Source organism: Xyrauchen texanus, chromosome 35 (genome assembly GCF_025860055.1).
Source record: "Xyrauchen texanus isolate HMW12.3.18 chromosome 35, RBS_HiC_50CHRs, whole genome shotgun sequence".
Lineage (NCBI taxonomy): Eukaryota > Metazoa > Chordata > Actinopteri > Cypriniformes > Catostomidae > Xyrauchen > Xyrauchen texanus.
In genome coordinates, this window is record NC_068310.1 from 30,662,565 (window position 1) to 30,686,182 (window position 23,618).

A 23,618-nucleotide genomic window follows, 5' to 3' on the forward strand; every position below is an offset into this window, starting at 1 on the left:
GGCAAATGGAGCCTTTGGAGATGGTAAAAGTTTGGATTTGGGGAGGTGGTTATATACAAGATTTTTTATCACTTCGTATTTGTATTGCTTTTTCGTTTCATTCAAAGTGCAATTTGAATTTAGAAATGTCTTTTTGTTCAAGTTTTTGTGTTTCAATAATTAATTAAATTTTTAAAGCAAAATCAATAAAGCAAAAATATTCACTGACCTTGGGGATTGACCATATTATCGGGTATTGATATTTTAAATGTGATTATCATTCAAATGTTTTTTACATATCGCCCAGCCCAAAAGGGAAGTACAATTTTTCATGAAGTAAAATGAAGTAATTTTATGGAGACCCGCACAAACACGTGTACTCAATTCCATATTTCAACAAGTTACCTATTAATATTTGCATATTTGTTTGTTTTTGAGTAGTCTATGGGCAATATAAACATTGTATTTTATTGAAAAACGTAGTAAAATAGTAAATTATTAGTTTGTATGGCTCTTTTAAAAAAATGCATCAACCAAAAATTTAAAAATTGGCTCCTTAGTGAAAAAAGGTTCCCGACACCTGTGCTAAAATATAACACAATTTTGAGTTGTTTTGGATTTTGTTTAGTCACAACATAATTCCCATAGTTCCGTTTGTTATTCCATAGTTTTGATGACTTTACTATTATTCTAAACTTTTCACCGGTAGTGTATATATATTTAAGCAATATAATACGAGCAAGAGTGCGATATGGCCCTACATCAGCAGTGCTGTGATTCGGCCGCAGGCACGAGTGCCATAGGTAATCACAGCAGGGCTGATTTAGGGTCATATAGCACGATTGTGAGTGTGATATTGCTTATATAAAGTAAATTTGTAAAAAATTAGGAAAAGTACGGTCATGAAAAACGCATTTGTGCATGGAAATACTTACTTATGAGATGGATCAGAATCTGCCGTTGCTGTTTCAAATCAAATGAAGCCTCTGTTAGTTACTCAAACATGTCACTTCAGAAATAGTATCACTGCTTGTGCTGTTTCGAACAAGTTATTGGATAAACAAGAGTGTGTGTGTGTGTGTGTGTGTGTGTGTGAGTGTGTGAGTGTGAGAGAGAGACTGAGCATGTTTGATCACCTGTTGCCACTCCCAAGCAGAGATGCTGTAAGCTTTCTGAAAATAATAATCCAAGTGGGGGTATTCCTCTATTTCGCGGTAGTCTGTGCACAAGAGTCGATCACTATAGAAACCGCAATATTCTCTGCCATTTTAAACAGCACCATTGTGTAATTAATCAGTATGTCATGTCTCTCAGCTGTGATGAGCCGTAATGCTTAAGTTGTTTGTTTAAAGCTATTTCCTAGCTTTAGTAGTTATACAAACGATCACGAAGAGCTGTTTTATGAGACACTGGCTGAAGCGGATTCATTTCACGTCACCTAACTGGCTCATATTACACACAAAAATGATCTTTTGCAACCACCTGCTGGCTAACATATGTAATGTAAAATAAAAACTAAAAAAAACACATATGCACTGCTCTTACACTTTAGTTTAGAATGGCACGAACACAAGCGGTGTGATACGCACAGTGAAGCGTCGGAGTGCTGATGGTGTGAGACCATCAGTGCTCATGGAACATCTCTTGTCCAATCAGTTTCGAGGACATGAACTAACTGTGTCTGTGTGTATGTATATATACATATACATGGCATTTAACTGATCACAACATATATTAATAATGTGAAAAATTACTATTACAATTTGAATTTTTAATTAAACTTCTTAAAAGTGTTCTCATCAAAAAATCTTACACATGCAGCAATGACAGCTTTGCAGATCCTTGGCATTCTAGCTGTCAGTTTGTCCAGATATTCATGATGTGACTTACCACGCAATGAAAATTAGGTGACATTTCACCCCACACTTCCTGTAGCACTTGCCATAGATGTGGCTGTCTTGTCGGACACTTCTCATGCACCTTACATTCTACAAAAGTCCCACAAATGCTCAACGGGCTTAAGATCCATAACACTCTTTTCCAATTATCTGTTGTCCAATGTCTGTTTTTCTTTGCCCACTCTAACCTTTTTCTTTTTGTTTTTCTGTTTTGAAAGTGGCTTTTTCTTTGCAATTCTTCCCATAAGGTCTGCACCCCTGAGTCTTCTCTTTACTGTTGTACTTGAAACTGGGGTTGAGCGGGTAGAATTCAATGAAGCTGTCAGCTGAGGACATGTGAGGCATCTATTTCTCAAACTAGAGTCTCTGATGTACTTATCCTCTTGTTTAGTTGTACATCTGGCCTTCCACATCTCTTTTTGTCCGTGTTAGAACCAGTTGTCCTTTGTCTTTGAAGGCTGTAGTGAACACCTTTGTATAAAATCTTCCGTTTTTTTTGGCAATTTCAAGCATTGAATAAACTTCATTCCTCAAAACAATGATTGACTGACGAGTGTCTAGAGAAAGCTGTTTCTTTTTTGCCATTTTTGACCTAATATTGACCTTGAGACATGCCAGTCTATTAAATACTGTAACAACACAAAAACAAATACAATGTTAAGCTTCATTTAATGAACCAAATAGCTTTCAACTGTATTTGATATAATGGCAAGTGATTTTCTAGTTCCAAATTAGCAATTTAGCATGATTACTCAAGGATAAGGTGTTGGAATGATGGCTGCTTGAAATGGGGCCTGTCTAGATTTCAAAATTGCAAATAAAAATTAGATTTGTCTGGATTTTGCTACTTGTGGCAATGCAAAATCATTCTTTGAAAGCATCTGAAGTGAGAGAAACAGAGAAAAATAAGCAAACAAGAAGAGGAAGAAATGTAACTGGTCAGCAGCATGGTAGTTCTCCTTTTCCAGCAAACTTTTCCCCTCTATGGCTGCCAATTATATTGCCTTAGCCAGACATTTGTTGTTTTTTGGTTTGTGGCCTCTCAGAGGAAAGACCCTCATTAAGGGAGCTGTTTGCTGGCAGAATGGGTAGAAGACTTGGCAGACTAGACTGTGAGTCACGAGTCTTTGCTTTAGCACAGCCACAGCACAGCACATGTTCATAAGTCTTGGGCAACCCAAATAAAATAACAAACTGTGTGTTTTTCATGAGAAATAAAGTTTTTTCTATGATTCATTTTTCACAGATCCAAGATTTTTCTGGTTTGGAATTTTGACAAATATCTTGTGGCTTTCTCTTATAGCATTGCTCTCTTTGCTTCATTTATTCAGAAGACTGAAGAACTTCAATTGACCATTGTGACTCATCACCATCACAGTTATTTTTAGCTAGTTCATTGATCATTTTACACTTGGACATTTGCAATGAACTTGTTAAAATTTTCTTAACTTTTATATATGTATATATAGTGGTAGGGACAGGGTGGTGTTGTCTAGTGTTTAAAGATCTGAGCTTGTAACCGAAGGGTTTCTGGTTCGATTCCCACAAGGAATCATCTATACACTGTCCTAGTTGTGCCCTTGATCGATAAAACCTCGGTTAAGAATTTACCTTACAGGTCCAGTCACATTTCACTCCAAACTAAATTATACTACAGTATATATTGCCTAAGAAAAACATTCTCAGAACATGTCATGTTTTCATGACAATAAAGCCCCCCCCATGCAAAAACTTAGTAATGATCGTAAAATAGTCTTTCTTTTACCTAAATAATTTATATTACCTTTCATTTCTTTTGGGGTGAAATATGACCTGGACATGTTCTTGACAGGTTTCATGAGATTCATCCCCAAAGGAATGGAAGGGATTAAAAAGTTACTAAAAGTTGGATTATTGTACGAAAGTATAATATGAGGTCTCTAGTTTGTTACAGTGCTACCGTGTGACCTAATGTCTTGTGGACATGTTCGACAGCCCCTGTACCCAACAACCCCTCACCTTGTCACACCAGAGTAACATCTCCTCTCTACACCTGTCCGTGTGCAGCGGGCCGAAGGTTACAGAAGCGTACATGAGTATTGCGCCCTCCGTAGTGATTGACTTGGGGGGAGAGAAGTATCTCTTCAGCACTTCAGACACAGTTACCCTCGAGACAGGCTTGGAACTCTGACCTGCTGATCTACCAAGCCCAGACACAGTCTTCGGGTGTAATTATCAGCTTTGTCAGATCCCTCTGAGCACTTCTCTCTTCTCCTCTTTCTCTTTTTCTTCCTCCTATCCTCCTCTCTCCCTGTCAGGTTTAAGTGGGGCCCATCTCTGTGAAAACATCGGCCCCTATAGGTGAGATTGGATAGGAAGATGTAGGGAGGGAGCAAGGGGAGCTGTAGAGGTGGAGAGGGGAGGAAGCCTGTGCTCAGTCAATTGAAAAGCTGTCAGAGTGGCGGTGAGCCCCTGGAAGGCGAGTCTACGAGATAAGACAGGTTTCTCATCTGCCAGCTGAGCTTGAGCGAGGTCAAGGCAACGGCGCCTCTAATCTAGTTAATTTTAGACCCTTGATTCTAAAAACATGTCGAGCAGAACTCAGCTGATAAAGCCTTGTGGCTTACGGTTTATATCAAGTTTGATTTTGTGTTTTTGTGTTTCCCCTCTTGCTGCTATTTGTTTATCTTCCTTTCTCAAGTGTTTCAGACGGTAATCCGAGTTAGAGTCGCAGCTCGGAGAGATTTTCATTGCGTGGTAATTCCAAAGTCTTGTTTTTCTCTTATCAACAAGAGCTGATTGGAAATAATTAACAAGCAAGCAAAAGCTAAACCTCAGTGCGGTCTTTGGTATCTACCAATTTACAGCCAGTGTACGGCTCCTTAGCATCAGAATAACGAGCTTGTCTTTCGAAGTTACGAGCACATGCTCCTACACACTGAGTGTGTTTTAAGCTAATTTAATCTTTTGTAGTTACTTTTTCATTTCCATATTTTTCCGCCTCGGAAAGGTTTCTGAAGTTGCGTTTTGTTCTGTAGCACTCTGCTTCCTTTAAGGAGATTACAAATAATAGAAGAATTTCTGCTAATTAACATTTAATCTTTAAACGCTGTGTTATTTATTTACAGATGTGAAATGAGCAAATGAGCGTCCCTTAAACAGGCATGGCTTTTGCTCTTCAAAGCGGCTGTAAGCAGCTCAGCTAATATTTTTATTAAAGACCTCACCTTCAATTTGGTTCAATTCAGTTCAGCTCGGGTTTGATCAAGCCAATTTTCTGCTTCAGACTGCTTAAATAAACACTCTTCTCTATCAGAAGCCTCTCTCATTCCTGATGAAGGCAGTTTATTTTAAATTAAAGGAGAGTTTCTTATCTGCTGTAGCAAAGAATGTGACTACTGTTGTCATTCTTGCCTTCAGAGGGTAATTAAAGCAAAAAACGGTTTCGGCTGCTGATAAAAAAAAAATACAGGATCTGATACATGGCACCCTTCTAACATGCATAGATGTGCCATTGATTTAAGTGTAGTTCCTTTACCCCTCGCCTTTCGGCCACGTCTGCTTTCTCCAAACAACGATAAGACTTACAACCCCTTTTGAAAGGGCATCGACGGATGCCGTATCTCTACCCTGCGTCAGTATGATGGCAATCATTGATGGGTTTTAATTGAATCAGCCATCACTACTTGCAAATGAAACCTAAGCCAGACCGAGCCTTTAAATTGCCTTTGAGAAGCTCAGCTGACATGCCGTTTAATTGAAAGGAGCCATTGCACTGCGGTACCACTGGAGGAGAATGGGGTTGTACAGATACGCTTTGCTTGATCAGTCCAGTGATATAGCACCTAGCTAGCCAAGCTTCATCATCTTGATGGCCAGAGTGATTAGCTTGATTGAATAAATCACGGCATAAACAAAATGTTTTTTTGTTTTGTTTCATTTAATTAGCTTCAGGCCATGTTTGCAATAGCATAGAACCATTACTCTTGTTATTGCTGCTATCGGTTTTACTGATTAATCTGTGCTGATTGGTGCTTTTTGGAACCATCGATAGTTCGCGATTTTTCCATCAGTTCGTCATTTCAAAATAAGAGTCCTGGTTTCTGGTTATTTTGGGGATTTTGGTTGAACAATAAACTGTTTCTGAGATTTGATTAATTTAGGATACTTTGTCTGTGCCATCATAGTAAGGAAAGAACAAAACATTTTTAAAAAATTCTGTAAATCAATGTTAAAAACTATCGGCTGATTAATCCGTTATCTGCCTTTCCCACCACCTTAGTTTTCAGTATTGACAAAATCCACTATAGGTTGACCTGTAATTGCTGCAGGAATACTGTATTGCATAGATGACTGTATATCACAATGCATAATGGATAAACCAGAAGTACAGCTGCGAACACAAATTTGGCTTGAAATGCAAAATAGCTGTTATTATTGCCAAGATAATAACTGGATGCTACTTGCTGAATTAAACATGCAATGAGATGAGGTCATGTGACAGCATTGCAACATTATACTGTTTGAAACATTTAGCATAGAATAAATGCCAAGGTTTTGTAAGGTTTCATGTACTATTTTTAAAAAAAATAACCTGCACAGTATTCAAAAAGACCCATTGTCAGAAATTAAGTTTTGCATTAAGGGCCAATATTTGCTCCATGATTTTATTTTCATTGGCATTTTGATGCTATATATTTTTAAACATTTAAAACATATACCGTCTCATTGGTTTATGTCAAAAATATTCATTTAATCAGTTAATTAATAATTTGTTTCCTCTCACCTGAAGATTTAAATCAACATTAACTCTTATTTATGCCATAATGTGAAATAACTAGTGAATAAATATTACTGATATAAATATTAATGAACTATATCAGGTGTTAAAAATAGAAAATAGAAGAATTCTTTTATAGGCATTGTTTGCCCCCACATTTGAAATTTCAGGGGTGTATGTTTGTTATTTTTGGTGCCATTTTTGCATAGAGACCCCCTTAATTTCAGACCGTGGTAAAGCCACATCCACACACCCATTTTCATTTGAAAACCTTATAGGAGAACATTTATGGAGAACATTTTCTAAATGTTTTTGGTGGAGGAAAAATGTGTGTAAGAGGTGTAAATGTAGCACAATCAAAGCGTTTTCAAGTGAAAATGTATTAGTGTGGACATTACTGTGTGGACATGGCCTAAGCTTTAGGCTAGTATTGCCTTCCGAACAGTTTTGCATTTTCTCAGTTCACTTCCTAGCAAAGATACTTGCGCAAATCCCTTAGCTAGCTAATCTTTTGTCATCTTGATGTGGTTAGCTTGATTGGATAAATACCCATATAACACCCTAGTTATTTTAGATCCAGTTTCTTTTTATTTAGATTATGCTTTTTAACAAAGGTCCTTCCTCAGAGTCAATAACCGTCATTTTAACAGTCTTTTCAACAATGGCCGTTTGGATGCGCGTCATTAGCTTGAGTCAAGGCATTTATCTGAAGTGGGGATGAATGGCAGGTTATTTGCCGTACTCTTTTTGCCTTCAGGATCTACTGTACAGATGTACTGCAGGGTTTGCCAGGTCTGTTCCCCCCACCCCACCCACTCCCATCCTGCTCGCTGGGTTATTTATCATAGTTGTTCTAGTCACTGCCACTCTTGACACTGGTGTTATTAATGAATATCCACTCTGACGGTAATTCAGTTTAACCTGTCTCCCCACATTCATTCATTCCACTAAAGCATCCGCAGGAAGATCGAAATTGAGGGAGCGATGAAAGAGGAGGGGAGGGGGATAAAGGAAATGAGTGAGTCATGCGACCGCCGAGTCTGGTTTTTAGTTGCACTTCATAAAAAATATTCACTGTCAATGTATACAGATTCTTGTTAGGCCTTTACGAATGGCCCTGTGCTTTTATACAAGTTAGATAAATACATTTTTCTTCATTCTTAATGAGCTCATACCTTTTATAACCTCTACAGGTTGCGCAACATGGAACCGGTGTGTATGAACCTGCAAGCTCAGATCCTGAACTGCTACAGACAGAACCGCGAACAGACGCTTCAGTGCTCAGATCTGGCCAAAGAGTACATGCAGTGCATCAATGCAGCCAAGAAGGTAAGGAAAAATAAAGTATTTAAAATAACAGCACTCTTGCTAATGTGTGTGTTTGCCTTGCATTAGGAATGAGTCTAGATGGAACAACAAACTAGTTGGTTAGTTAGGTCGACCAGTGAGTGTATTTAAAAAAATTTGAATTCTTGTTGCATCTCGCTGCTTTTCAGCATTTTGCCCCACGAGCATTGCATTTTTAAGATGCTGTGTGAACTTGATAAAAATGTAACTTTTAAAAAAACGCATCTTGAGATCCTGTGTCGTGTTCGATTTAGTTGCTTTATCCAGCTGTTTTTGAACACAAGAACGCATCATGTGTGAAAAACCATTAACCTATTGTCTTGTGGGTCATTTTTGACCCATTTTGAAAACCATTCAAAATGCTTAAATTCTTCATTACTGTACATGCCACTAAAGACCCCCTTAACAAAATTCTGTTTTGTTGTGGTCGAATTAAAAAAACTTTGCAAACTTTGGCAATAATGTCTCAATTTATGTTTATTTCAATAACTTTGGACATTTGATATGATCTCAACTATATTACAAAATTTCTGAGCAAATCAACAGTATATATTATAGATTAACATTTTTAGTACATGTCTGTTTCACAAATGAATCTCTAGTTCCTTTTCTAGCAGTCAAAATTTGCACATCCGTTGCAACAAATCCGTTCCTTCCCTCTAATTTCAAATAATTTATTGCAGTGTTACAGGGGTTTGTGAAGGTGCTTTAACCGTTATTTCTGCCATCTAATGTTTTCAGAGAAAACATCCAATGGTCTTTTCACATTGGGGGGGCCTTTAGCCCCATTTTACCCTTTCATAAAAAAGTATATAAATATATTTACTACATATTACCTGTTGAAAACTGTTAAAAATACTCTCTCTTTGAGCCTGGGTAGCTCAGTGGTAAAGACGCTGTCTACCACCCCTGGAGTTCACTAGCTCGAATCCCAGGGCGTGCTGAGTGACTCAAGCCAGGTCTCCTAAGCAAACAAATTGGCCCAGATGCTAGGGAGGGTAGAGACACATGGGGTAACCTCCTCTTGATCACTATAATGTGGTTCGTTTTCAGTGGGGTGCGTGGTGAGTTGAGTGTGGATGCCGCGGTGGATGGCGTGAAGCCTCCACACGCGCTATGTCTCCGTGGCAACGCGCTCAACAAGCCACTTGATAAGATGCGCGGGTTGGCGGTCTCAGACGCGGAGGCAGCTGGGATTCGTCCTCTGCCACACTGATTGAGGTGAATCACTATGCGACCACGAGGACTTAAAAAGCACATTGGGAATAGGGCATTCCAGATTGGGAGAAAAAGAGTGTAAAAAAAAAAAAAACTCTGTGTGTGTGTGTTTGTGAACATTTGCACAAACTCTGTTTTAGATAAAAAATGCAAATTGTGGGAAAGATGCAGTACCCTGTGAAACAGGTTGGGAAGCTAGAGAACAGTATTGGGCTATAGGGGCTAAATTTGAGACAATTTGAAATATTTGTATGTAAAATGTTATTCATACATGTTCAAAAATACTATTTAAAGCTGCATAACATCCAAAAAGTCAGAAGGTGAAAGGTCACACCTGTTTTTTTCCATATGGGTCAAAATAGTTATTTCACTTGGTGAAATAAGTTCCAGCAAAATGAAAAATATGCCATCATCTACTCATCCTCATGTTGTTCTAAACCGGGATGACGCAAAAGGCACTGTTGGGCAACATGATCATTATTGGAAAATGAAATGCAATGAAAGTGAATGGTGACTGAGACTAACATGCTGCCTAACATCTCCTTTTGTTTTCCATGTCATATAGGTTTGAAACAACATAAAGGAGATTATATGTTTTTGGGTAAACTACTCCTTTAAGAAACACATCTGATCTGTGCCAGCTAGACATGACTGTAAGCCAGCCTAATTGCCATTTAAATGTAAATTACAACTGTTTCAGATGCAAGAAACCTTGACTAACATTTTAAGTGGAATTCAGGGAAAAATAAAATGCTGCAAAAACAGCTCCTTTAAATAAACTTGAACTGATCATACAATCCAGTGGCTAGGTGAGAATGTTTCATTCTTTCCACAGACAGTACGATCACTGAAGTGTTTCATTTGTTTTTCCCATACCATCTCTGCAGCATTCTGTCAGTAAAGGTGTCCTTTTCAAGGTATTAATTCTCTTAGTGTTTACTTTTAATGTTCAGTTGTAGCCAAGCATCTGTAGAATAATGGCTCCACTCCATCACACCCCCAGTCACAGGGAGTATGTGTGTGCATGCGTGTGGAGGGATGCTGGCTCTATAGCTCACACTGCACTCAGGGAGTGTGTGATTACTGCTATGGCAACGGCTCTCAGTCCCAGGATGTGGACCTGCCATGTCATGTGGCTGCCAGTGGGCTCTTGCATCCTCCCCCACCATAGTTTTCTTTTCATCTTGGTTGTCGCTCTCTCTGCATCGGCTCTCTTCTTTTCATACTTCTGTATAACAGTTGAAATCTACTGTCAGCAGTTGATTTGAACTCAGTTGAGTTTAATAGCTATTACTTAGAACAAACTCTCAATGTGAGTTTGAAATGTTTTTGTTGTTTTGCTTACTTACTGTAAAGGAATAATTCACCCCAAAATTTTAATTCTGCCATAATTTACTCACCTTCGCGTTGTTCCAAACATGTACGACTTTCTTCAGTGGAACACGAAATAATTTTTAAAGAACGTTCACGCTAGTCTGTTGCATACAGTTAAAGTGGATGGGGACAGGGACCATCAAGCTCCTTAATGGAAAAAACTTTGAAGCATCATATAAATTGCTCGTAAGACTCAATATAACTATACTGTATATTTAAAGTCCTCTGTAGCCATATGATAGATTTGTGAGGAACAGAGTGAAAAGAAGTCATTATTCACTGAATATCTTGCTAGACAGCTGAGGTCACCATTCACTTTCATTGTATGGAAAAGAGCAGCTTGGACATTCCACTATAATTAACTCCTTTTGTGTTCCACGGAAATAAAGCAACTCAAGCAGGTTTGGAACAACATGAGGGTAAGTGAATGATCGCAGAATTGACATTTTTGGTTGAAATATACCTTTAAGAGTTTATTTCTTTGCCTTGAGCCTTATTTTGACTTTTTTGCCATTTTGCCTCGAGTATGTTCATAAAAGGGGTTCTAAATGCAGTTTGATCAAGCAGTTTTGTGTGTTTATGTGTGTGTACACACATATGCATGCTGCGTCTTTGTCCATCTCATCTTTTCCCATAAGCAGAAATGTCTGTTGCCATAAAAGCAGGAGCTGGTAAACACAAAAGGGGATATTTTACAGTTTGTCCAACCTGCTCTTTACCATACAGTGAAAGGGAATGGTGATTTACACTGTCAAGCTCAAAAAAGGCAAATAGCATCATCAACATACCACAAATAAGTTCAGAATTTCATGCATTCATTTCAAAGTCAAACTCTTTTGAAACCACACTGTATCTTTATGTTAGGAACACACAGAAATTTAAGATAATTGCTGATTTGAATATGTTATTTCCCCTCCACCAGCACTCGGAAATGCAATTTGTGTTTGTGTTCAGTTTAAAACATTCGCATTGTATTTTGTTCGGGCACAAGAACCAATTATGTTTGACACAGTTGATGGACAAACTTAGTGCAATGCATCTTTAGGCGCATGTTTGAATTCACATGAGTGCAAATTAGATGTTCGAGCTCTGGCGGAGGGGAAGATTTTCAGAGAAGAACAACAGAGTATGTTTCGGTCTGTTCCTCACACAAAGCTATCGTATGACTTCGGAAGATGTGGAATATGGTGCATGAGTAGCATGGACTATTTTAATGGTACTTTTATGTTGCTTTTTGTCTTTTTGGGAGCTTGAGAGTGTAAATCACCATCCACTTTTGTTGCATGGAAAAGACCAACATGGACATTCTGCAAAACATCTCCTTTTGAGTTTCACACGAGAAAGAATACAAAATGGATCTGGAACGACATGAGTAAATGATGAGAGAAGTTTATTCTTTGAGTGAACTATACCTTTGTAGATGAGTAACTTCTTAAAAAGAGCAATGCTTGCTAAGGTGATTCACTTTTAAATGTTGATTTCTTCACAAAACACCTGTGCTTCCTTTCAGTACAGTAAAACAGGCCTTTCTTGCTGCGAGTGTGAAATATAACACAGCCAACCTTGTTATAATTGAGCTGCTAGAATCATTAAGCACCCGTTAAACATACGTTTAAGACGATGGATTAACTACTTATGTTTTCTTAAGGAAGCACATTTATTTACATTTCAGCTAAATGAACTGAGATGGGGATTTGTAGCATCTGCAGATTGACCAAAATCAAGGGCATGTGCTTGAGGTGCCTGTTTGTTGTAAACACAGATCAAACAGAAGGTCTTCCCATCATAGCAGTTCCCCGACAGCATTGAGAGGCTATAGAAGCCCTTATTAGAGAAACTCTTTCTTGTGCTTGACACAATTCTCTTTGGGAAGACTGCATGTCTTGGAATGAAGGAAGACAGAAGAAGAGAGAGAGAGAGAGAGAGTGCGGGGCAATCCATTTGTGCCAAGAGCAAACCCTGCGCTTGCTGTCTAAGGGGGCGCCCACGCTTCTCTGGGCATTGTCTGGAATAATGACTCTTGAGATTGGCTGATTCCTCCACCCTGCAACGGGATTTTTCACTCATTTACGGCCAGGGCCAGATGCTCCGACTCTGATGGTGATTGATGTCTTGAGCTTCCTTGCATTTTGCACAGAGGACATTGAGAGAGAGAAGAGGAAAAATAGAAAAAGAAAGAGAAGTTAGAGAGGGGCGAATTTACTAAACAGTTGCGCCAATTTTGCGCAATTTTTCTCTTGGATATGGTATAGTGCTGTGCCATGCATTCTCAGAGGAAAGGGTTTCATACAGGTAAAGCCCAATTGACGGCATTTGGGGTGTAATGTTTATTACCAAATATATTTCGACCTGTCACTCATTTATTTAAAAAACAAAAGAAGTAAAAATCACGGTAAAAGTAAGGCAATTACGATGGAAGTCAATAGAACCTGTAAACATTAAAATACAAACTGTTTCAAAGTATAGCCACAAGAAGTAAACAATAAGTGTTAGCATGATTTTAGTTTGATTAAAATCTGTGTGTGTTTATGGACAGACCCCGTTCATTTCCACTCTAAGTGCCTTACTTTAACCATTATTTGCATCATAACGATTTTATGCTGAAATACCACATGCAAACGTGACATAACTGTTTAGTGAGTGTTTATGGGCTATTTTGGGGGGGTGAAGAGATGTAGAGGACATAAAGAGACACAAAGAGGGTGGGAAAAAGAAGCGAGAACGAGAGAAGGGAGTAGGCTAGTTAGCACTCTGTGTCTGGTTCTGAACTGATGTTGTGAGACGGCAGGGGCTGTTGTGTCAAGGCTGAACTTTTTGAGGGGCTGTCCAAAACTTTTAATGCCTTGTTCTCCCAGCACTAAATCTGGCCCCAATGCCCCAGCCCTGAGATCAGCATCACAGCAGGCTTAAGGGCTAATGCCCCGTGCTTGTGTGTTGATGTGTATGTGACAGTTCAGGCCAGTGCATGATCTTGTAACAGAGCTTTCAGAGCGAATGTCCACACAAAGAAGTGTGGACATTTCCAGTGAACACTACATTTCGGTAAATAATGTAATAAGAACACATGTAGGAGAAGGCAGTGAAGATGCATATTACTGGGCAGTGTGAGTGTAAGGTGCACAGTTCTAGTAAATAGTGCTAAAAGTTAGTTTCAAACTTGTTAAATGGATGGGTCACCCAAAAATGAAAATTCTCTCATCATTTACTCACCCTCATGCCATAGAAGAGTTTTAGAGTAATATCTATTATTATCTATTGCATAATATGCAAGTGAATGGTTGCCAGAACTTTGAAGGTTCATAAATAACGTCAGCTATACAAGTAATCCATATGACTCCAGTGGTTAAATCAATGTCTTCAGAAGCAATGTGATGAGTTCAGCTTTGTTTGTGTTCAGCAGAAGAAAGAAAGTCATGCACATCTGGGATGGCATAAATGTGAGTAAATGATGAGAGAATTTTCATTTTTGGGTCAACTATACCTTTTAAAGGATAAAGAAGAGAAAAAAATACACTTGTTTTCAAGATGATTTCTCTGAAAGACATCTTAGACAAATGTACTTCTTAAAGAACAAAGTAACTTTTTTTTTGTTTTAAGGCTTTTTAGATATTTAGACAAAATATATAGACAAAAAACATACAAATTGGATTTCTGCAGGGTGGAAACTTTATAAAAGCACCTCTGTTGTTTTAAAATACAGCTAATTATCATTTGCCAACCTAACCTAACTGTTTTATGTAAATCTGATTTGATGTCACATTTAATACGTACACCTATGAACACACATCAGTTAAATTCTATAATAATGTGCCAACTATTAACGGCCTATTGATAGACTACTAATGAACTGTTACTTTAAAAAAATAAAAAAGTTTAATGTCATTATTAGTGGTGCTTGCTAATGCCTCCTACACACTACATGACTTTCAAAGACGTCGGATCGTGGTACAGTTCATATTACACAACTGTCTGTCTTGTCATGGAAGTCGTAGCATTTTCAAATTACACGGCGAATCGGCGACAGGGGCGAACACGTTACAAAACATTTCACTATTGACGAATCCCTCACAACTCTGTCTGGACTCCAAATTATGTTTCACGACAGAGTACACGCAAGAAGTGATACGAGATATGAAAACAAATGCATGATCATATGTTATACATTTCAGAATATGATGTATGTTTTTAATCATATATTTAATTTGGTTACAATATAAAAAAATGTACATCCTGCTGAAAAATTTACCTATTTGCTCACCTGACTGTCCAAGAGAATTGACAATTTCTCTCCCAACTCTTCTCGTTCTCCACCCGGTTGTGCTACAGTTCAGATGAAATATCAAATAAGCACTGGTGCTCCTGCCAATTTTCTCCATTTCTTCGGTCCAATGAGACTTTCTCGATACCGCAGCCATGCTAGTTGATGTTCTGTTGCAGGTACATCAGGACTCCTCCCACATAAACTTCCCGTGCCCCATTTCTTGCTCTCTCATTGGCTGTAGGTCAACGCTGCAGTTGTATTAAGTCAAAACACATTTCACATTGCACGATTTGGAATCGCAGACAGGTCCAGATATTTAATTCGCTGACATTGGTGATGCATCGGCGCTTCTCTCAAATCGTGTCTTTGATAGTTTATACATTGTGATCGTCGCTCACAGATGCGAGCTCCGTTTTGCCTACGATTTTAGGCTTTTGACAGCGATCTCCACTAAACTGTCAGCGAACGAAAATCGGGCTTAAAATCGTGTATAGTAAACTCTGCATTAGGCAACCATCACTTTTACTATTGCTTATACTTAGAGTCAAGGATTTAAACACACCACTAACCCAAATTATTAAATTTGCCATGTAATTTATCCCAGAATATCAGCGATATTGGGGTGGGCTCTTTTGACTTCGGCCACTTATCTACCACTACTACATAACAACTCCTTTGGTAACGGCATAGCAACACCCTGGAAACCACCTATAACACCCTAGCATGAGGCCAGTGAGATTTTCGTTGACAATTACTACTCGTTTTCTTCAGAAAATGTAAAAAGATATTGACAGCTTATTTGCTTTTATATTGCTGCTGATGCCATTTTATAAAAGCAATAAGGTACTCAATACTGCTTTGAGCTGTGCCTAACAACACCCCTTAACTGTGGTAAAATCAATGCCTTTTGTAGCTTTTACTTTAATGTATTTTATTTATGAATCTCTTTTCTCTTTGAAAATATCCTCAAAAGCAGACTGTCAAATGTATAGAATTTCATAGAACATTTTTAAGCACATTTGTCCCCAAAGGCAAAGCTAGGCCAGAAACCCACACACACACACACCTAGACGTCAATCCCATCCTGTCTGGACTGTCCATCACAGCACATTTCCGTCAGATCAGAGTGTGTTTCTGTCCAGGGCTGAATTTCTCCAGTGAATCGAGTTGGAAGCTCTTTTTATTAGATCGGCTCAAAGGAACAGTCTGCCAGGTGCTCTAAATCCTTCCCACGACCCCCACTGTGCTGACTCTGAACTCTGTGTATATTAGTTTTAGTTTTCAGATCAAGTGCTGCTGGAATATTGCATGACAGCTTGTTATTTATTTGGATGTAGAGCAAGACACAAATGCAATGAGTGGCATTGACTCCAGGGCCCCCAAACAAATCATCAATACTGCGCCACCTAAGAGGGCTTTGACAGGCCATTGAAATAAATGGGTCATGCTGGAATAAATTAGCCTGCATTAGACATTAAAATTAAATGAGATGTTTCTTTGTGTGGGATCGCTTAAACTGCACAAACACTTTATGTGTTTACAGTCTGGCTAGCACCACTCAGTGAAATCTCATTTGGTCCAAGATCTGCACCATGTAAGTGTTTGTTAAAGGTATAGTTCATCCAAAAATGAAAATGTAGTCATTATTTACTCACCCTTTTGTTGTCCCAAACACGTAATACTTTTTTTCTCGTATGGACACAAAAGACAAAGAATATCATGGTCCACTCTTTTCTTTTCCATGGGCTGTTGAGCTCTAAAATATATTAAAGGCACTTTGAAACGGTCACAAAAAATGGTTCAAGTTACTTGTTCATTATATTCCAATTCTAAAGCTAAAAAAGTCATACGACGTTGTCACAACATGAGGGTGAGTAAACGGTTACAGAACTATTTCTTTAAGCATAATATTCTGATTGCACGTGGTATTTTCGCTTTCATTTTGCACAGACAAATTACTTGTCATATCTGGAAAATTATGCATCCTGTCCACCTGGTTAAGACATTGCTTTAGTTCTTCTGATGAGGTGAAGCCAAAACTAGAATGAAATAAATGAAAAGTTGAGATCTAATGAAGCGAGGGAGAGAGATTAGGCCAAATTCAGGGAAGCCAGTCTAAACAACATCTCCTTAGATGAGAATAATGTTTTGTCAGAACAGTGGAGGTGCATCACTGTCTGTAGAGTGTCATTGAACTGTCCAGTGTCACTGACCTCAGATAAATTCTGATAAACACCACAGATGTAGGCGAGAAGCTTCGTCCTAGTTATAACTACACAGAGTAATTCAGTGTGAAGCTTCGCTGATATAATGTACAGGCCTAATCTTATAATTGCAGATTGTAATTTACATTCTGAATGTTGTCACTGATAAAATACTAATTAGTACACATTTGTTTTGTTGATTGATTTAAACATGGCTAAACGCATGAAAAGCCTGACTCGTATTTTGATTGTGCCTTATGAAGTACTATAGTGTATACTGTTTGGACTCTAAAGCCGCCTTTTCACTGCATCCGACAAACGACAGATGGGGAGGGAGGGAGGGCATAATTTTTTATATATATATATATATATATATATATATATATATAAAAAACACCCTGGAAAAAAGGGCACTTTCTCTCGAGGAAGAAAAACAGCAGGTGCTCAAACCTCCTTTGTTGTCTATGTGTGCATATGCCTGACGACAGTCATATGCGAATGTCGGAGACCGTGAAAATGCATGTAATTTTTTTTCCCCCCTAAATAATTTTATATGCATTTTCATGTGTTGTTACCCACTGCTAAGCCCTACCCTTTATTACTGTTGCTATCTTTATCAAACTTTACAATTAGCACATTTTCTGCTGCTGGCAAACATGGCGAGAGAAGCAATCAGATTAAGTGAATTATCGCAGCAATTATTTAATAACTGGATGAGATGTGCATCTACAGTTTATCTAGTGATAATGTATAGTCGCCGGTATGCCGTGGAATGCTCCATTTAAAACATAAAATTCTCAATAACAATATTTTGGTCCAAAATATTTCTGCCCTATCATGATGTTATTTGTTGATGTTATATCGTTCCCACTCGCATGTCCTTGGTTGCATCAGCAGAAAAGAAAGCTGAAGAAGACCGTAACAGGGCAGAGGGTGGGGCCGGGTCGTGATTCTACACACCCGGTCCCTTATCAGGCTAATTAAGCCTCCGAGAGGGATAAAGGCCGACTTCAGACGGTGGTGCGACAGAGAGCGAGAGCATTTACGGGTAGCTGTCCATCATATGTGTTTGTATTTGTGTCTTTTGGTTCTTAATTAAATATAATTTATATTGTCAAGCCGGATCTCGCCGCCTCCTTTCCATTAATACCTTTTTTTTACTTTTTCTCCCAATTTGGAATGCCCAATCCCCAATGCGCTTTTTAAGTCCTCATGGTCGCGTAGTGATTCGCATCAATCCGGGTGGCGGAGGATGAATCCCAGCTGCCTCCCCGTCTGAGACCATCAACCCGCGCATCTTATCACATGGCTTGTTGAGCGCGTTGCCACGGAGACATAGCGTGTGTGGAGGCTTCACGCTATTCTCCGCAGCATCCCCACACAACTCACCACGCACCCCACCAAGAACGAACCACATTATAGCGACCACAAGGAGGTTACCCCATGTGACTCTACCCTCCCCAGAAACTGGGCCAATTTGGTTGCTTAGGAGACCTGGCTGGAGTCACTCAGAACGTCCTGGGATTCGAACAAGTGAACTCCAGGGGTGGTATCCAGTGTCTTCACTACTGAGCTACCCAGGTCCAACAAATATTTTTGTATTTCTTTTGAATAACATGCACTGAAGAATCGTGCACAATAAGAGGGAGATTTTATTAAGAAAACAAATATGCACAATTTTGATCTCATGTTGAATTCAAGGTCTATTCAAAGAGGTGCACTGTGACAGTGTTATCAAGTCCACACTGAAGCAGTGTCCCTTTGGGCCATCTTCCTCCAAAACCCTTGTTACAGAACGTGAGAATCCATGCAAAGGAACCTTTTAATCACCAGCCACAGCACTATTGCGGCTTATTGAAGCACGACCGTTGGTGTGAAGAACTCCTCTCAGCCTTGTACAAATCCCTCAAGCCAAAGGCCTATTAACTCGGATGTGACCCTCTCAAGCTATGACTGGGAGTTTTGGCTTCCTTTTGTGCACATTATGGAACAACCATGTGCCATGTTGATTTTTTATTTTTTTTTGGTTATCCTTATTCCTTTGGATGTGCTTTTGGAAAGGACTTAAATACGAGTGCATTTACCTTACCTGTATTTTGTTGCATTTTCAATTTAAACAACAGATTTGGGTGGGAAAAATGTATAGGCTTGTACCTTTTTTTTAAATAGTTAGTAGTCTACTTGCTAGTTGGATAAAGTTTATTTTGGGGGAAGGATATTCTCGTTCTAGAGAGCATTTGATTGGAGTAAAATCTGTCTTATGCAAGACGAGTCCATTTTCTTGAAGATAGAACTACTCTTTCAATGGGGTAAGATAAAATTAAGACAAACTTAATTCAAGAAATATACTCTGAAAACAAGTTTTAATGTCTTGCTTCTCAAAGAATGCATCATGCTTTAAGGATATAAAGCTGAAGTATTTAATTTCTGCAGCACCAAAAATAAACTTTGCTTTCAAAACTGCTTTATGAATGCGCCCCATCTGCCGTTGGTCAGAGAAAGAGATAGTTCTGCCCCCAACTCATGCCATTGTTCGTGTCAATGTAAATGTGTTTATATAGACAGGCTGCTCAAAACAAACAGAGGATTTTCATAGCACTATAGAGACACAGTGCTTACAATTTTTGAGAAAATTAACCTATGAATGGCTTACTTAGAGTTGTCTCTGCATATTAAGCTGGGATAGGGGAAAGTATTTTAACACAGAAAAATGGACATACCTCAGCTTTAAGATTCAAATAAAAAATGCGTTTCTTTTTTCAGTGTAGCCTCAAAACACCAATAAAATTTTTTAGGGCTTTACTAAATTTCTAAATGAACTACAAGAACCTTTGATATTCCCTTTAAAGAATATTAAAGTCTCCCAATAAGTGCTCAAAACAGCCTCCTTTCCTTGAATACCCAGCCCACGGCTCATCATATGCCATCATATCACGCTTCTACCTACAAATGTTTCCCAATCTCTGCCTTATCGCCCCTCTCTCGTTCTTTCTGTTGTCAGACCAAACAGCTCTTGCCTGCATTCATGCATTCCACACAGTGAGATTATTGATTTCATTTTCATATTGCTGAAGGTCCCTCCGTTGTAAACAACCTCTCCCCTCTTTTCAAAAAGTGAATTGATCCTCAGTCCGCCTGTGTTAGAAAAAAACAATCAAAGCCACCGCCATTATCTTTCTTTTTTGGAGACCGCACTCCTCCCTCTCTTTCTTTCTTTTGTGTCCTGAAATAATAGCGCTTGCATCTGCGAACAACATCAAGTAAAATGGCTAGTTTGTTGCCAGCACAGATTTGAAAAGTTTTTTGAAAGTGCCGTGCTAAAGTGCTTTGAGTTCAGAAAGAACGTATTGTTTCATCAGCACATTTATAACACAATATAATAGATGGTGAGGATTATCTTGTTTGCAGTAATGGTTCAAAAAGCTTCACACGGTCTCACATTTTTGCAGACAAAGACCTTGACAGAAATGGATGGAGAGGCATTTTCTTTATTACATTTTTATTTCACATCCTTGAAATGGGTAGTGGTGGGTTGAACTAGAATACTGTGATTTACACTGTATTGAAATATTTGTCAAAAAGATCTTCTTGCCGTTTCTGAATGCATTCCATCTCTGAAACCTTATATCAAAAGGGTACAGTTCTGTATGGGCACAGTTACATGTGTTAATATATTCAGCCCGGGAGACGTGCCATATATACATGAGGTTTACAGAGCTTGTTCACTACACCTTTATCAAAGCTGTTGGAAAGAGTACATTTAAAATTCACTGTAATCTTTCGTCTCATGGGAAACTTACCAAGATATCCTTAAGTGGCTGTGTTGTTGATTAGCTGAACATGTGAGGCCAGTCTGAAGAAACGCTAATGCCGTTGTGCTTATCTGGCTGCTTGTCCTTTGGCTAAAGGGATTACTAAAACATTTTGTTTTCTTACCCCTGATGATAAAGCATGTACGAAAGCATAAAGGTTTGTTTTCCTGTCTGTTTTCCCAATTCTTCCTCATGTAATCTGAGTCTTGGAAGTTTGCTGTGACTCACCCTTTTAGAGATAGTGGTTTCAAGTCAACGTAAAATCATAATGAACCATTTTAACTTTCTTTGAAGGTATAGTTCACCCAAAAATAAGAATTTCTATTGTTATTTACTCACTTATTTTCCACTTTCCAATCAATTCATGATAGATAAAATAAGAAAGTCCGGCCCTAATTTGTTTTACTGTTGAATATCCTGTTTCATTCCAAATTTTTGTCACATTATAGACATTACTGGTTGCGAATGGTATTTCTTGTTGACTTTCAATTGAACCCTTCACTTGAATTTTATCCAAGTGTTTTTAGAGCTTTGTTTGCGTAAATTGCTGCCATTGCATTAGAAGGATATTGGAACCAAATGTGACCAATACACAATGCATGTAACACAAAACTACTACATGCTTGGCTCACTGCCCTTTGTAGCCGTAATTTTCCAATAATCTTTCAATCTGTACTTCTCCTTGCGTTTCAATCATTCCATCACTTTTGTGCACACTTTGCGCTAACAGCATATCAAACCCATTCTGAAGGCTTCATTTTGGCTGAGACGTGCCACATGGCCTACGAACATCTTTACAAAGCCCTTGAAGCAGAAGTCAGCAGGGAACCCAAGGCCCAGAGCCTGAAACACAATGGTTGACATGACCTTTCCATAGCGGCGCCGCAGTTGCTCCACTGTGCCTTCCTTCTGATAACCCTGATAACCATGGAGTCCACCCAGACAGACATTGTTCTGTTAAAAATCAGCTTCAAGGCTTATTCTAAAGACTTTTTTCCACCATTGTGGATTTCATTGACTAACCAGGATAGATTCGACCCCTTTTTGCAACACCCTGCCCTACAGATGTGATAAAAGTCCAGTAGAAATGGCATTCTTACTTTGTTACCTTGAAAGCATCCATGTGCAGTTTGCCATTTGGCACCAGAACAAGGTGGTTCACTTTGTCTGTTTCGTCTCCAAAAGCTATTTCCTCCGTTTTATTCTATTGAAGCTGTTAGGAAGAGCGGCAAATACCGTTTCTGCTGCCCATCATGCCATCCACAAAAGCAGGTTTGAAGTACCTCCATGGACTAGCTTCAAAGATGCACATTTTTTTCATGGTTATCATCAGGCATCATAAGTCGAACGACCAAATTGTGGGTTCCTTTACCTACAACAAATGTTTTTTTTTGTTTGTTTTATGTTTTCAGAATAAGCTTATCATGTTCCAGGCTATTGGTACGGAAACAGAAATTGCTTCTCATTGAAGCTGGTTGGTGAGGACTTGTTTTTGTAAGTACCAGATTGCCTGTCAAGCATCTGAAAAGATTGATCTCCTATTCAGCCCAGACTAAATGCAGATGGGGGAGATTTTTTTTCAACTGCTGTTACTACAATGTAATTTCACTTGTTGACAGTCTTCACTTTTATGTAAAATTACAAAATATTTTCTGTTCGTCAGAAGTTTTTTATATAACCACCAATATAGGTTTGGTGCCTCAAAGACATTACATTACAGTTTTCTTTTACTTTTCAAGCTGTGCTCAAAATGTTAATATAGATCTATGTTGTGTTGTTACGATACCAACATTTCAGTAGTCAGTACCGATACCAGTGTAATTTCACGGTTCTTAATACCAATTTACTGCTCTCTAGCACCACCTAGAAGATGGGCATGTTCGGAGGGCTCTGTAGCACATCCCTTTTGAGCTACAGTCAATGATCTTTGTACACATATAGATCTCATCAAGCTGGACAACTTTCACACTGACAGTCATAAGCTCTGCCCAACAGGAAGTTGGCCATTTTGGATTGTTTGAAAAATGCATGCTCTGGAATTTAAAATACTCCTCCCAGGGATTTCATGTTACAGGTACCAATGTGGGTGACATCATGCCAAGACATTGGCGATGCTAAATTGCGAAAGGATTTTTGATATATCAAATGGTGTTGCCATGGCGACGTGCTGAAATAACGTAAAGAAATTGGAATAAGGAAATGTCTCGTATCTTCTACGTGCATGGTGTGATTTACATCAAAGTTGAGCCAAATGTTTGTCCTTGCAGGCTGATCACATTGATGTGGCTATTGTGGGTCACGGTCATAGCACCACCAACTGGCAGACGGAAGTGTGTCACTTTTAACAGACTTTGAAATATCCATCTTATTTTTACCTGAATTGATTAAATTTTTTTTAATAATGTCAAGACTTTGCAGATTTAAAATTCTGAAGGGATTCTTGATATCTTAATTACTGTTGCCATGACAACTTATTAAATGTCGTCATTCCTTTTTGTGTATATTCACATGTTTTGAGGAATTTGGCCTGCTTGCATTTTTAAGTTTATTGTTAATTTCATAATAAAAAAAACATAAGGTGTGTGTGTGTAAACACACTTTATTATATTAAGACAAATGACAGAAAAGCTGTCTATGTGCATGTGTGACACTCTGTTTGTTCAGGGGCGTGCAGTTTCAGGGAACACACGCATGTAAAAGGGTCTTACTCTTTTTGTTTCCGTCCTCTGAAATTTTATATATTTTTTGGTTTTTGCAAGAACTGTA

At 38.6% G+C, this 23,618-nt stretch overlaps 1 protein-coding gene across 2 annotated transcripts in view; it reads left to right on the forward strand.

Moving 5' to 3' along the window:
• Positions 1 to 23,618, forward strand: part of LOC127628850 (MICOS complex subunit mic25a-like) — a 91,410-nt gene that overhangs the window by 52,781 nt on the left and 15,011 nt on the right. For both annotated transcript variants that reach the window (XM_052105788.1, XM_052105789.1), the window contains one exon: positions 7,830 to 7,965. In XM_052105788.1, the coding sequence (XP_051961748.1) occupies positions 7,830 to 7,965 (136 nt within the window). The remainder of the gene's footprint in view (positions 1 to 7,829; positions 7,966 to 23,618) is intronic.